Source organism: Alligator mississippiensis, chromosome 1, assembly GCF_030867095.1.
Source record: "Alligator mississippiensis isolate rAllMis1 chromosome 1, rAllMis1, whole genome shotgun sequence".
Taxonomy (NCBI): Eukaryota; Metazoa; Chordata; order Crocodylia; family Alligatoridae; genus Alligator; species Alligator mississippiensis.
The window spans coordinates 243,014,393-243,028,387 of NC_081824.1; the positions used below are offsets into that span (position 1 = coordinate 243,014,393).

Consider the following 13,995-nt stretch of genomic DNA (forward strand, 5'->3'; position numbering starts at 1 on the left):
TAGAGTTTAGATTATGGATTGTATGGGATGGTTTGGACAAGGATGTTCCTGCCTCAGGCCGGGGGTTCAACTTGCTGCGACCTCTGGAGGTCCCTTCCAGCCTGTCTTCTCTGATTCTATGATATTATGTTTTATGTTGTTCATCTTAAGTTACCTGTGAATGTTTCTCTTCACTGGGGGAACTGAGAGTAGGTCTGAAATACTCTTTTAATGTTGTCTCTGTTTAATTTCCAGATTCCATGCAAGAACTATGGCTGTATGCAGCATTGCAAAACTCCTGCCTTTGGTTAGTCTCCTCTTCAGCTACTCAAGTGCCCCTTACAATTGCATTGTGCAGCCTGTGGTCTGTGCAAAAAGTGTCTCCAGTCCTACATGCATTGATGGCTTTCAAGCACTGGGTTAATTTACAGGGATGGGAACTTTGGAAAATGAAGAGAAGTGGCTGTCCTTACACAAGCTGGATGAGCTTTGGAGGAAGCTCCATCACCTCTGATCTCGAATTAGGCTTGTGTTACTCACCAGCAATGTCTCTTGGTGTGTGGGAAGTCCACAGCTGGGATTTACAGGCCTTGGGAACATGGTCAGGGAAGGGGCACTGGGCAGGAACTGATAGCAACTGCATGAGTTTTGGTAAGCCTCATGCTGGAATAGGGACCAGGAATTGAATGGTTGGATGCAAGTGTTGGTTAGCAATGGAGTTAGCAGCTTTGTGGAGCCAGCACACCCACAGGCATTGCCAGGGGTGCCAGTCAGTGGGTACTAGGTTGTGGCTATGGCATTCTGTTGGTTTTAATTTAATAAATCCTTGTCTCCCTTGCTCATACCATGTCATGATGCCTTTCCCTGCAGACACTGAAGAAAATCCTTGGGGCTGTACGCCAGCAGCTCCTGTGCCCTCTACAAAGAATGGGATCCACAGCTCCCAGCTCCCTTCCCAGTAAGACATGAGAATGGTAGAAACCCAATGGTGGCAGAGAGGGTCTTGCTGGGAGAGGTCTGCCTCCTCTTTGTGCCTTGGGAAATCTTCCCCATTGCATTAGGGCATTCTGTGGGCATTGCTTACCCCTACCCATGGGGACAATTCACACTGGTTGAGGCTGGATTTCCAACATATGTCCCAAACATGCAGCAGCTGTCACAGCTGTGGGGACAGCAACCTGTGGGGCCCACATGATCTCCCTGATGGAAGTTTTTGGAGACTGTTCTGGTATTAGTCGGGGCCAGCTTCTAGTCAGTTGGGGAGTCTGTGGCAGGGAGAAGAGCTGGGCCAAAGGCTGCACTCTTGGGGGGGTGGGCAGTTCTTACGCTCATCCCCAGGGCTGCATCCATAACCCTCTTGCATTGAGAAGGGCATGGTTGAAAATGGGTCCATCTCAGGAAGGGCAGGGAGGCCCTCTTCAGCATGCTGTGCTGGGGCAGGGCAGGGAGGTTGGTAGAAATTGCAGTGGCTGGTGGCCATGCTGCGCGTACCGCCCTGGGGCTGTTGTGAGAAACTGCTCTGCGAAGAGGGGCAGGGGTTGGGGGATGGTAATGGACTGTCCTGTGGAAAACATGAGCTGATTGGGGCTGCATGAACTCTGTCTCCTGCTAGCAGAGGAAGAATGAATCTGCCCAGTGTCCCAGGAGCTGAAGTAAGTTGAGGGGAGATTTGCATGACCTTTCTCTCAGCCCGAGGGGCATCCTGCTCTGGATACCTGCTGGAAAAAAAATAAGACCAGCACATTGAATCCCTGCAGAAGCTCCAAAGGAGGTGGATTCAATCTGCTGCTCACCAGACTGACTAGGAGAAGCATCAGGAATGGGGAAACTGGTTGCAGCTTATTCTTTACTGAGGAGCAGTATAACATGTGCATGTGCACAGTGTGATTCTGAACACTTTCTTTGTAAGGTTTTCATTTATTGCTACTTGCCATTGTAATAAAAATACATTTGGAAGTTTTGCTCTGGAGGTTGAGGTCACTGCAGCAGCCAGTCACTTGGCATTTTCCTCTTCGCTTAGGGAGTCCCTGGCTCATTGGGAGCCTGCCATGCTGTGTGTTCGTGTCCCCAGGGACGAGATGCAGCTCTTCATGCCTGAAAGACAACTTATCTCTCTGGAATGCTCAGTGCTCTACATGCTGACCTGTGACAACTGCAAACTGGTTCCCAGGGGGTTATGATATTTGGAGGGGGGGGGGGGAAGGGAAGTGCATTTCCAGTGGCACAAAGTTCACAGGGAGCCCCACTCTACCAGGATTGAGTTGGCATCCCAGCAGCAAGATAAGTGCAGTTTGGGCTCCTTGTGGAAACAGCAGGGGCAGAACAGAAGCAGCAGCATAAGGATCTAGGGACCAGTTCTCCTTCTAGGAGCAAGTCACTTTCTCCCAACCATGGGAGGGAAGTCAGAGGGCTCCTATATACGTGCAGTCCTATAATCGAGTCTGCTGGAGCATGGAAATAAATGCACTCCAGCAGACTCTGGCATCCTGTGTATTAGCGTCCCCACTCTGAAAAATGGCAGCAGGGTGCTTTGAACTAAAGCTTATTCAATGAGCTTTAGTTCAAAGTACCCCACTACTATTTTTTAGTGCAGGGAACACGGATGCATGTGATGCTCAAGCGCTTTTAATTAAAAGCACTCCCTAATTAGAGCACTCCCACCACGCCCACCTGGAGCACATGTAAAAGTGTGCAGAGATCAAGCTAGCCACTGTGTGCCTCCCTGCCAACTATCTAACTCCTTGTACCTGGTGGGCAGGCTGCTGGGGAGCTCAGCCCCTAGAGTCCAGCTTGCAGGCAGTCTCCCAGGCTCACCCCAGCCCAGGGGGCAGGTGCTAGAGAGCTGAAGCTGCTCAGGTTCCCTGACTGCCCGCTCCCTGGCTGCTCAGCTGGTGGGAACAGAGCAATCCACCCACTGTCCTATGGCTAGTGCAATGGGCAATGTCTGGTACACATGGTAATGACCAACAGCATGAGCTGTCCCCCTAGGGCAGGGGATGGGAGCCTCCTCCCTCACCCCCAACTTCCCAGCTGGGCAGGGTGTTGGCAGCCTTCACCCCAGCATATGCTGATAATGAAGCTTTGCAACAACACTGTTATTAAGGACCCATCATTTGTCTATAGCTTATTTTCAAATAGGTGAGCCATACCCATTGTCCAAAGGGAGGAGGATGGGGAGGGGCTTCCTAGACTTGGCAAAGTGAGGGGGCAAAGAACCTTAGGCATAGGTGTGCTAAGTGCTCCTGTGCCTCAGGGCAGGGCTCACTCCCTGGACTCTGCACAGGAAAGCAGGCACCCTGGTCAGGTTTAAGTGCCTAGCTCCTAGCAAGCTGGACAAAAGGAAGTGACAAAGATGGAGGCAGGGCTGCATGACCCCCTTCAAACTGGCCCAAGTACAGTGGGACTCAAACTGAGCCCCCTACCTAGACTCCCACATTTGTAAGTCTCCTGTGTCCAGGCAGCTGACTTGCTCTTTCCCTTCAGAGGGGAAGTGGTCCTAGTGCCATTCCCTTTTGACAGAACAGCTTGCCTGTTTGGGGCCTTGCCCAGAAAGCAGGAGGCCTGTGGGTGAGGGTTGCCTGCCTCAGCACAAGAAGTTGTCTGACCCACATTTCCCTTCCCTAGGAGAGTGCAATAAGCAACCCGGTTCAGGCCAGGCTGTGGAAGGGCCCCCTTTCCCAACTCCTGCTGCAACTGCTCCAACATGGAGCCAGGAGGGTGCCTCCCAGATGGAGAAGTGGGAGCAGAGAAACGTAGGCAGAGTTGCCAGGATGTTTATCTGCATTCCCAAGGCCCAGTCCACTTCACAGTGGGTGAACGGGGGAGGCACAGGAGCTAGTTTGCTGGGGCCCAGGGAACGGATGGGGTTAGATCCAGGCCTGGCAAGATACAGCTTGAAGTTCTCTGGGCTACAGAGATGAGCCAGTGGCCACATGACAAGAAGCCCCCACCTTGGCACATCCCCTGACTGTCCACTCTCCCCGTCCTGGTCCAGCCTGAGTCTAACCAGCCTTGCCCCAGCCCTGCTAAGCAGCCCGCTCAGGCTTGGGGATCACAGGTAGGCGATGAGGCTGCACCTCAGAAATCAGGAGCGTCAAACACGTCATGCCCACGGTTGCTTCTATTCCATCAGCTCAGCACAGACTCAGGCATCCCAGCAACTCCCCTGCAGCCCAGCAGCGTCCAGGGGAGGGTCTGCTCTCAGCCCGCAAACATCCTGGGCAGGTGACAAGGGGGACCTGCATCCCCCAGCTGCTGGCCTCACCCCCTGGCTCTGGTCTATTCAGTAGGACTCTGCTGCTCTGCCGATGGTGCTACACACCTGCAGGCGGAACCGGCGGAGGCCAGACATGGGACCCTGGCCATGCCGGAGATCGCAGCGACCCGCAGGCCATGTGCGGGGTCAGGCAGGCGGCAGGCCAGGGCGCAGGTCAGGCAGCAGGCTGCAGCCGGTGACGATGTCAATGCGGGCAGCGAGGGCGCGCAGGTCATCGAGGGCCAGGCGGACGCTGTGCGAGGCGTCGATGATGCCGCTCTGAGCCGCGCCCAGCTGGGCCGTGAGGCTGCCGATGCGGGCCGCCGCCGCGCCGTAGCCCTGCCGCACGGCGCCGCCCACGTGGCCGCAGAGCCGGGCGTTGCTGTCTGCCAGGCGCTGCTGCAGCAGGGAGCTGTAGCGTCCGCGGTGCCGGGCCTGGCCGCGCAGCGCTGGCTTCTCCTCCGCGCCCGGCGGCGCCCTTGGCTCCTCGCCCCGCACCACCACGAGGGGCGGCAGGGCCGGGCCTGGCAGCGCTGCCGCCCCGCGCTCGCCCTCGCCTTCGTCCTCGTCGTCCGTCTCCGAGGCCTCCCCGGGCACCTTCACCCCGCGCAGGCAGGGCCGGGCCACCCGGGGCGCCGCCAGCTCCAGCTCCGCCTCCGAGTCCGTCTCCGAGGCCTCTCCCGGGACCAGTGCGCCGCCCCGGGGAGCAGACATCACCACCGGGCCGAGCCGCGCTGGGGGCTCGGGCAGCTCCCGCGAGCAGGCGAGCGGCGTGGGAATCAGTTCCTGCCCCCAGAGGCGGGCTAATGTCACGTGACTGAGGACTACCCCCGTCACGTGGGCGGTCATGTGGCACCACCCAGAAGTTCCCGGACCTGGGAGGGGGCTGCTTAGGGTCCGCGGTCGCCTGTGGGTATCGCCGCTCTTGGTTTCGCTGCTGCTGCCTTTGGCTCCTAGCTTCTCAAGTTGGAGTCGCCTTTGCTAAGTCGGAAGGCCCTTGGGTTGGGGCTGGGGCGGGGCTGAGCCTTTGGCCTGCTCTGGGGGCACCCGGGGATCCCTGTGTTGCTTCAGTGCAGTAAGTGAAACTGCCTGTGCTCCCCCTTGGCCTGCTCCCCCTGCTCTAGGCTCCCAGGCCCCTGGTGAGGTCAGGCTCTGCTGCACTTGCAACTCGGCTCTGGAAGAAGTAACAAATGCACATGCAAGTATCTGGTGTGTTTTGGCTCAGTAGGGGCAGGAGGTGGGTGTTATGTGTTCCCAGCACTGGTGAGACCAGGGTTTAGACACTGCATCTAGTGTCAGTGTCCATGTTTAAAAAAGATGCTGAAAACTTGGGGAAGGTGTGGCAGGAATTGCAGAGTTGCTTTGGGAGCTGGAAGAAGCTGGCTCCAAGATGGCACTTCAGGGTCATCATTTCTTTAGGCTGTTTAAGATTCAGCATAAGTACCTTTGTGGATTTCAAGTCCTGGTGAGCTCTTTCATGTGGAGGGGAAGGTTATTACAGGTACCAGAAGGCTGGAAGCTGACACTGGGCATGTGTAACCAGTGGGGCTGATTAACCACTTCAGCTCACTGCCAGGGATCTGGTGGGTTCCCCGTCTCTGGGTGTCTTCAAATTAACACTTGCTGCCTTTCCGGAAAATATGTCAGCTCAGTGCTCCCCAAACTTTTGGCTTAACAGGACAGACATGTTGCAGGGTCAGTCTGTGGTCTAGATCACATCATCCAGCACTTGGGCTTGGCCTGTAACATGACTCCAGGCACAGGGCCATGTCATCTTGGCCACAGGGCTTAGAAATGTAGTGCCAGGGGAGCAGTGACAGTGTTAGTTCCTGCTGCTCCCATGCCATCAAGATCTGGACCCAGGAGCAGCCCATGGGCCAGATGACATGCCTCTGTGGGCTGGATCTGGCTCTCAGAGGCTGAGCATGACTGCTCCAGCCAAACCCAGTTCAATATGAGGGCAGGCAGAGGGACATAATTGCAGCACAGTTCCCCCTTATACTCCCCCCCTTCCCCCCCCATAGGTGTCCTGTTAACAGACAGAAAGCTAGCTCTCTGCTCTTGTCTACTTTCTCACTTCATGTATCACTTTATGAAAGGAGCCTTCTCCAGCTTGGGCATCAGTGACAATGTGACTGCCATCCTGTGAGTAGTGTGGGGCAGGGATGAGGAGCCAAGACCCAGTCAGATGCAAAGTGCTGCTGATGCAGCAGTGTCTGGAGCCAGTGAAAAGGGCTCATGAGCCTGGGTATGAGCTATTGGCCCAGTTGGGTGGGACCTGGTGAACACCTTGTTCTGTATTCCCTGCTACTCGGCAGGCCTCTGTCCCAGTGCAGTGGGCTAGGATCGCTTGGGTCTATCATTACTTGAACACAGCTCTGTGGAACAAAGGTGGGAGGTGTAAGATCCCAGGCCAGTTCTTGGTAAACAGGGCCCTGGTCACAGAGCTGTTGCTGTCATTGGTGTTGATGGAGCCCTCTGGCTGGCAGCACCTGGAGGGAGGCCAGGAATGAACTGGGCTACACATCTGAGATCTGCCTGGTGCATGCTCCTTGCTGGGGCATTGCAACATGGGAGTGTTGCCCCTTCTCATCCTCAGCTTTGGGACAGACTGCAGCACACCTTTCCTGCTTTCTCTTTCTGTCAGGCAAGTTTCAGGTGGTGACCCAGAAGTCCTGAGCTGCTCTTGCTGGGGGCTGGGACTGGATGGGGGAGAGACTAGAAACAAGCTTTCCTTTGTTAGTGCTGGCTCCTGTGGGTCAGAGCCCTGGATGCTCTAGGTTTGCAGTAAAGTGCCTTTTTTCCATTGAGCCCACTTGTGTAAGTGTCCAGCTTCCTGTGAACTGAGTTGGGTTCATGGAGTTGAAGAGGGGGAAAATCCTGGTCCACCTTCCTAGGGCTGTTCTTGTGTTCAACATGAGTCATTGATTAAAAGCCAAAATAGCCCTGGCCCAGGGGCTAGAACACAGGACTTTCCCTCTGAGGCGCTGTTGTCATGCGCAATCTGTTCTTCCCCTGGCTTCATGAATCTTGGTCTCATGGCTGCCCAGGAGTCCAGCTTGGACCAGGGGTGAAAAGCCCCCTTCCCTCCTCATCAGTCCTTCTGAACACAGCCTATTCTATGGCCCAGTGTTCTGGCACAGTCCTGGAGAAGAGATGCTTCAGCACCAGATCCTGGATCATGTTCTGCCTTCTGGGATTCTTTGTGCCCTCACAGCACACGCAGGTACTGCATTCTAGTGCTCTGTAACCTATCTCTGTCCAAACCCCCTGGAGTGACCTTGCATATGGCAGGTTTCCAAATCTTGAGTAACTGTCACTTCAGTCTGAATTCTCTGCACATTTCCACATCATTTGTGATGTGGATGCAGTGTCCAGTACCTGTTTCTCCAGTGCTTTGTGCAGAGGGGATGGATCTTATGCACTGACCCAACATTAGACTGCAGGGACTGCCCCATGATTAGGGACGTACTGAAATGGCGATTGCACAATTTTCATGGAAACTGATTTCAGGTGGGCCCTGTGAAAAAGTCCAGAGTCCCTGGAAAAAAACTCCCAGCTTGCCAAAAATAAAATGCTGGTTCCTTCTGGGGAGCCAGCAGGTCTCTTAGCCACTGTGGCCCAGCCATACAGCTCATGGGGGGAGGAGGAGGGAGGAGGCTGCTGGCATAGCAAGATTGCTGCTGCCTCTGCTTCTCACTGCTGAATGGCTATGAGGGCTGTCCATCATATGACCCCATCCCTCTCTATCAGTTGGTGGTGTGGGAGTGGGGCTGCATGACAGGCAGTCCTCACAGCTAGTCAGTGGCAAGGAGCCAGGCACTGGGGTCCAGCCTTGACTAGTCTAGGCACTCAAAAATGACTGCTGGCCATGGGATCTGCCCACAGAATCAGCTGGCAGCCACCTTGAGGTTGGTAGACTGCTACCCACAATCCCAGTCACTGTCCTTGCTAGTGTCACACAGGGCATCCTGTTCAGCTGGCTTCCAGCCAGGGCCCTGGCATTGCTACTTCTTAGCTTACTGTCCCTGCACATGTGACTGATCTCCATTCTTCCTTGATTTAGGCCCTTGTGACTACGCTAAAATGTCCATTGTCCACATGGGCCCAGTGAACCAACAGGTTCCAGTTGCTTCATGTCACTGACCTGTCCCCATCAGTGCTTCTCCCCCTGCCAGTCTATCTACACTAGTTTTGTATTTTCTTCCAGACCATTAGGAAAGATATTGGATAGCACTGACCAGATTACCTGAGATCTATTGGTCAGCCTATCTGATTGGGTACAGCAGTTCTTTAATAAGATTCAGTGTGTGACATGTCCCTTTACTATCTCACTGCCCCTAGAAGATCTTGTTATTACAGAGTCGGGGCTGCCTAACTTCAATGCAGCCCAGTGCAGAACAGAGTGTGCTCACACAGTTGAAAGCCAGGAAGTAGGTGAGAGAGAGAAGAACCTAATTTACAAATCAGGGATTCATATAGAAGGAAAAGATAAGAGAAGACCAAAACCCTTCTCCTCCACCCAGTCCTGGACTGAAACTGTGGAATGAGATGTAGGGCAGAGGTCTCCAATCTTGGCAGTAGAGGGTTTGGATGCAGAGGCAGATGGTTAGGATCCCATATGCAGTGGGCAGGGACTACTCCACATTTGAAAGACCTGCCCCAGTCCCAGTTTCCCTCTGATCCACCCAGCTGTTGGGGATGCAGTAGATGTAGTCAACACACATGCAACCTGTTTCACTGAGATGTGGTAAAAGTTGCTTGCACCCCTGACCTCCATCTGGCAGGGGAAGGAGAGAGGTTTGCTTGTGCTAATACAGGAGTGCCTGGTAGCACATTCATAGATTCATTGATTCATAGATGTTAGGGTCGGAAGGGACCTCAATAGATCATTGAGTCCGACCCCCTGCATTGGCAGGAAAGAGTGCTGGGTCTAGATGACCCCAGCTAGATGCTTATCTAACCTCCTCTTGAAGACCCCCAGGGTAGGGGAGAGCACCACCTCCTTTGGGAGCCCGTTCCAGACCTTGGCCACTCGAACTGTGAAGAAGTTCTTCCTAATGTCCAATCTAAATCTGCTCTCTGCTAGCTTGTGGCCATTATTTCTTGTAACCCCCGGGGGCGCCTTGGTGAATAAATCCTCACCAATTCCCTTCTGTGCCCCCGTGATGAACTTATAGGCAGCCACAAGGTCGCCTCTCAACCTTCTCTTGCGGAGGCTGAAAAGGTCCAGTTTCTCTAGTCTCTCCTCATAGGGCTTGGTCTGCAGGCCCTTAACCATACGAGTGGCCCTTCTCTGGACCCTCTCCAGGTTATCCGCATCCCTCTTGAATTGCGGCTCCCAGAATTGCACGCAGTACTCCAACTGCGGTCTGACCAGCGCCCGATAGAGGGGAAGTATCACCTCCTTGGACCTATTCGTCATGCATCTGCTGATGCACGATGAAGTGCCATTGGCTTTTCTGATGGCTTCGTCACACTGCCGACTCACGTTCATCTTGGAGTCCACTAGGACTCCAAGATCCCTTTCCACTTCCGTGCCACCCAGCAGGTCATTCCCTAGGCTGTAGGTGTGCTGGACATTTTTCCTCCCTAGGTGCAGCACTTTGCATTTCTCCTTGTTGAATTGCATTCTGTTGTTTTCTGCCCACTTGTCCAACCTGTCCAGATCTGCCTGCAGCTGTTCCCTGCCCTCCGGCGTATCCACTTCTCCCCATAGTTTTGTGTCATCTGCAAACTTGGACAGCGTACATTTCACTCCCTCGTCCAAGTCACTGATGAAGACATTAAAGAGTATTGGTCCAAGGACCGAGCCCTGCGGGACCCCACTGCCCACACCCTTCCAGGTCGAAGCCGACCCATCCACCACGACTCTCTGGGTGCGACCCTCCAGCCAATTCGCCACCCACCGGACTGTGTAGTAGTCATCCAAGTCACACGCAGCCTCTTAACTTGTTCACCAGTATGGGGTGGGATACCGTATCGAAGGCCTTCCTGAAGTCTAAGTATACGACATCCACCCCTCCTCCTGTGTCCAGGCGTTTCGTAACCTGGTCATAAAAAGAAACTAGATTGGTCAGGCACGATCTGCCTGCCACGAACCCGTGCTGATTTCCCCTCAGCATAATTTGTCCTGCCAGGCTCTCACAAATGTGAGCCTTGATAATTTTTTCAAAGACTTTGCCAAGGATGGAGGTGAGACTGACTGGCCTATAGTTGCCCGGGTCCTCCTTCCTCCCCTTCTTGAAAATGGGGACCACGTTGGCCCTTTTCCAGTCCTCCAGGACTTGGCCCATGCGCCACGAGCGTTCAAATATTCCCGCCAGTGGCTCTGCAATGATGTCGGCCAGTGTCTTCAGCACCCTCGGATGGAGCCCATCCGGGCCTGCCGACTTAAAGGCATCCAGTTCTTCCAAGTGACTCTGCACCATCTCAGGGTCTACGCATGGCAGTCTGGTGCCTTGCTGCTGCCTCTCTACAACCCCAGTGAGAGACTTGTCGTGCCCCTCGCTTAGGAACACTGAGGCAAAGAACTCGTTGATGAGTTCAGCCTTGTCCCCCCTGTCCGTCACCAATTGTTTCTGCCCATTTAGCAGGGGTCCTAGTCTTCCCTGGGCCTTCCTTTTACTCCCTATATATTTAAAAAACAATTTCTTGTTGTCCTTTACTTGGGATGCCATCCTCAGCTCCATGGTAGCTTTGGCCCATCTAACTGCCTCCCTACAAGTGTGAGCAGAGGAGGTATACTCCTCTTTGGTGATCTCTCCCTGTTTCCACTTTTTATATGCTCCCCTTTTGGCCCTTAGGCTGCCCTGGATTTCTGTGGTCAGCCAGGGAAGCCTCCTGGCCCCTTTCCCTCTTTTGCCTCGCATGGGGATCGTCTCGCTTTGTGCCCGAAGGATTGTTTCCTTAAGGCACAGCCACCCTTCTTGGGCTCCCATCACTTTAAAACTCCTACTCTGCAGTGCGTCCTTGACTAATCGCCTGAGTTAATTGAAATCAGCTTTCCTAAAGTCTAGCACTTTCACCCTACTAGTTACCTTACCCACTCGACGTCTTATGGTGAATTCTATTATTAGGTGATCACTGTCCCCCAGATGGCTACCGATCTGTAGGTCCCCTACCATGTCATCCCCCGTTGCCAATACCAGATCCAGTATGGCATTCCCCCTAGTGGGACCATGTACCTCCTGTGTCAGGTGGAGGTCCTGTACACAGGTTAGAAACCTGTGCGAGCGGTGGGACTTTGCCGTCTGTGTCTCCCAGCAGATGTCCGGGTAGTTTAGGTCCCCCATGACTACCGCCTCTTTAGCTTTTATGGTCTCCGAGAGTTGCCTCAGGAGCCCCGCATCTATTTCTTCCCCTTGGTGTGGGGGTCTGTAGCAGACCCCTACCACCAAATCCCTTTCTCCTTGCCCCCCATGTAGCCTAACCCACAATCCTTCTACTTCCTCATCCTTGGATTCCGTCTTGATGAGGGTTGACGTATATTGCTCATTGACGTAGAGCGCAACCCCTCCCCCTTTTTTCCCCACCCTGTCCTTTCTGTACAATCTATAACCTTCAATATGTACCACCCAGTCGTGGGATGAATCCCACCAGGTTTCCATTAGCCCTACTAAGTCATAGGTGTTTTGTGCAAGCAGGAGTGCTAGTTCATCCTGCTTGTTTCCCATGCTCCTAGCATTAGTATATAGGCACTTGAGCCCTGCGACTGGTGCCTTTGCTGCCCCCCTGCTCCGAGTCCCAAGGGGCCCCTTATTTCTTACCTTCTCATTTCTTACCTGTGCTGTAGTGCTGGCCGCCCCACGTTTTGCAGGTTCCCAATGTTCTCTTTCTTCAGGCTGGGCTGTCCTTGTGGGTGCCACATGGTTTGGTGGTCCACAGCTTCCCCCGCCCTCATCTTCCCCTCCCCCCGGCGAGCCTAGTTTAAAGCCTGCCAGAGGAGATCCGCCAACCTAGAAGAAAACACATGCTTACCTTTGGGGGACAGGTGAAGCCCATCCCAACTGAGCATGCCCCTCGTCGTGATGTGCGGGTCGCTGTCCAGGAAGCTGAAGCCTGCCTCGAGACACCACTTCTGAAGCCGCCAGTTGGTCTCTCGGATGCAGTTCTCATGCCGTCTTCTGCGTCTGTTCACTGGTAGGATGGAAGAGAATATCACCTGTGCACCGAACTCCCTCAGCACGCTGCCCAGAGCACTGTAGTCCGCCATCAGGTGATCGGGGGTTCTCCTGGCCGCATCATTAGTACCCACATGGACTAGGACCATGGGGTAGTAATCGGTGGGCTTGATCCTGGCCTGGATTACCTCTTTCACATCCCGAATCTTTGCTCTGGGCAGGCAGTATACCTCTCGTGTTGAGGGGTCCGGGCGACAGATGGGCCCTTCTGTACCTCTCAGGATGGAGTCGCCTATGACGAGCACTCGTCGCCTCCTCCTCTGGGTCCGCTTGGATCTCTTGACCCGTTCGGAGCGTGAAGAATGTGGTGTTTCTTCCTGCCCAAGGGTTTCCTCCTCTCCTTCCATCTCCTGCAGGGTCGCCAGGGCCTCGTACCTGTTCTCCCGTTGGACTGGAGGAACTGGTACCTGTTTGCTGCGAGCAGCTCCGGTCCTGGATGTGACCGTCTGCCACTCTGCTGTGGAGGGCATTCCCCGGGCTGCTTCTTCCTTAAGTGCCTGGTCCTGCAGGGAAAGGAAATAACTGTCAATTTCATCCTCCGCCTCCCTGATACCCCTCAGCCTGCTAACCTCCTCCCGGAGCTCCCTCACCTGCGCCTCCAGAGCCCTAAGACGGGCACCTGCCGGACAGGTGTGGGGGCCCCCAATCTCTGCCCCCCCCGGCCCTGCTGGGGATCCCCCACAGGCCAGGAGATAGGGGGACATCAGCTTCCCCATGGGCTCAGTCTGGGTGGAGGCCTCAGACCAGACCCGGTTTGCCTTGTCCCCCTGGGCAGAGGCCCTAGCAGCACTCCTCGTCGACACCATTCTAAGCTGCTGCTTGTAGATCTGTGTGGTGTCTACGCCCTACCCATACAGGAATCTCTCTCCTGACCCTTCCTGCCCGCCCGCCGGTGGCCTGCCAGCCCATTACACCAGGATCCTACCAGCCCTGCTTCCGGCCCCATGGGCGATAGCTGGGGGTGCCTGTGCCTCTACAACACTGGAGTATCCCCTGGGCAGACCCCATATGTCTGCACAGCATGATGCTGCCCTGGGTGGAGATTATTGGCTCAGTTCTGAGTGGGGCCAGAGCAGCAGCATGGTATAGTGCTGAGTTCCAGCTGGGCTAACACCCTGTGGGCACAGCTTGACCAGTGCTGGTGCCATTAAACTCATGCAGCACTGCCCCTGGTATCTCTATGACACTACCCTTTCCTGATGCACTCAGGCACTGATTCTGCAGCCTCACAGGGAGGGTACTCATGTGGAAGGGGTCTTGGATTCTGGGTCTTGCTCCAGAGAATACTGATATTAAATGTGAGCCAACTTGCATGTTCCCTGAGACCAGTGCCCAGGGACCTTCTCCCAGCTGACTGCCCTAACTACTAGGCTCTGGGGCCATCCATGCAGCTTTAGCAGGAGGGCCCAGGTTGTGGCCAGATCAGTGGCTCACTGAGGGAGTAGAGAAGTCTCCCTGTCAATTGGGAGAGGGGCCTGGGAGCTCTGGTTCCAAGGGCCCATGAATACCCTGCTGTGGAGGGATGTGGCATCCCTGCCTCATGGAGCTCCAGGAGGTGACTCATTTTAATATTGTGGG

The 13,995-nt window shown here is 54.7% G+C and overlaps 1 protein-coding gene across 1 annotated transcript; it reads right to left on the bottom strand.

Annotated features, from left to right (window-relative positions):
• Window positions 1-1,876: 1,876 nt before the first annotated feature.
• Window positions 1,877-9,286, bottom strand: BLOC1S3 (biogenesis of lysosomal organelles complex 1 subunit 3). The gene has a single exon (XM_019476509.2). The coding sequence runs from the start codon at window positions 5,081-5,083 to the stop codon at window positions 4,382-4,384; it is 702 nt and encodes a 233-aa protein (XP_019332054.1). The 5' UTR covers window positions 5,084-9,286; the 3' UTR covers window positions 1,877-4,381.
• Window positions 9,287-13,995: the final 4,709 nt, after the last annotated feature.

What these genes read in the sequence shown, in the direction of transcription:
- BLOC1S3 (XM_019476509.2), bottom strand. Translation starts at nt 5,083, where the DNA reads ATGACCGCCCACGTGACGGGGGTAGTCCTCAGTCACGTGACATTAGCC.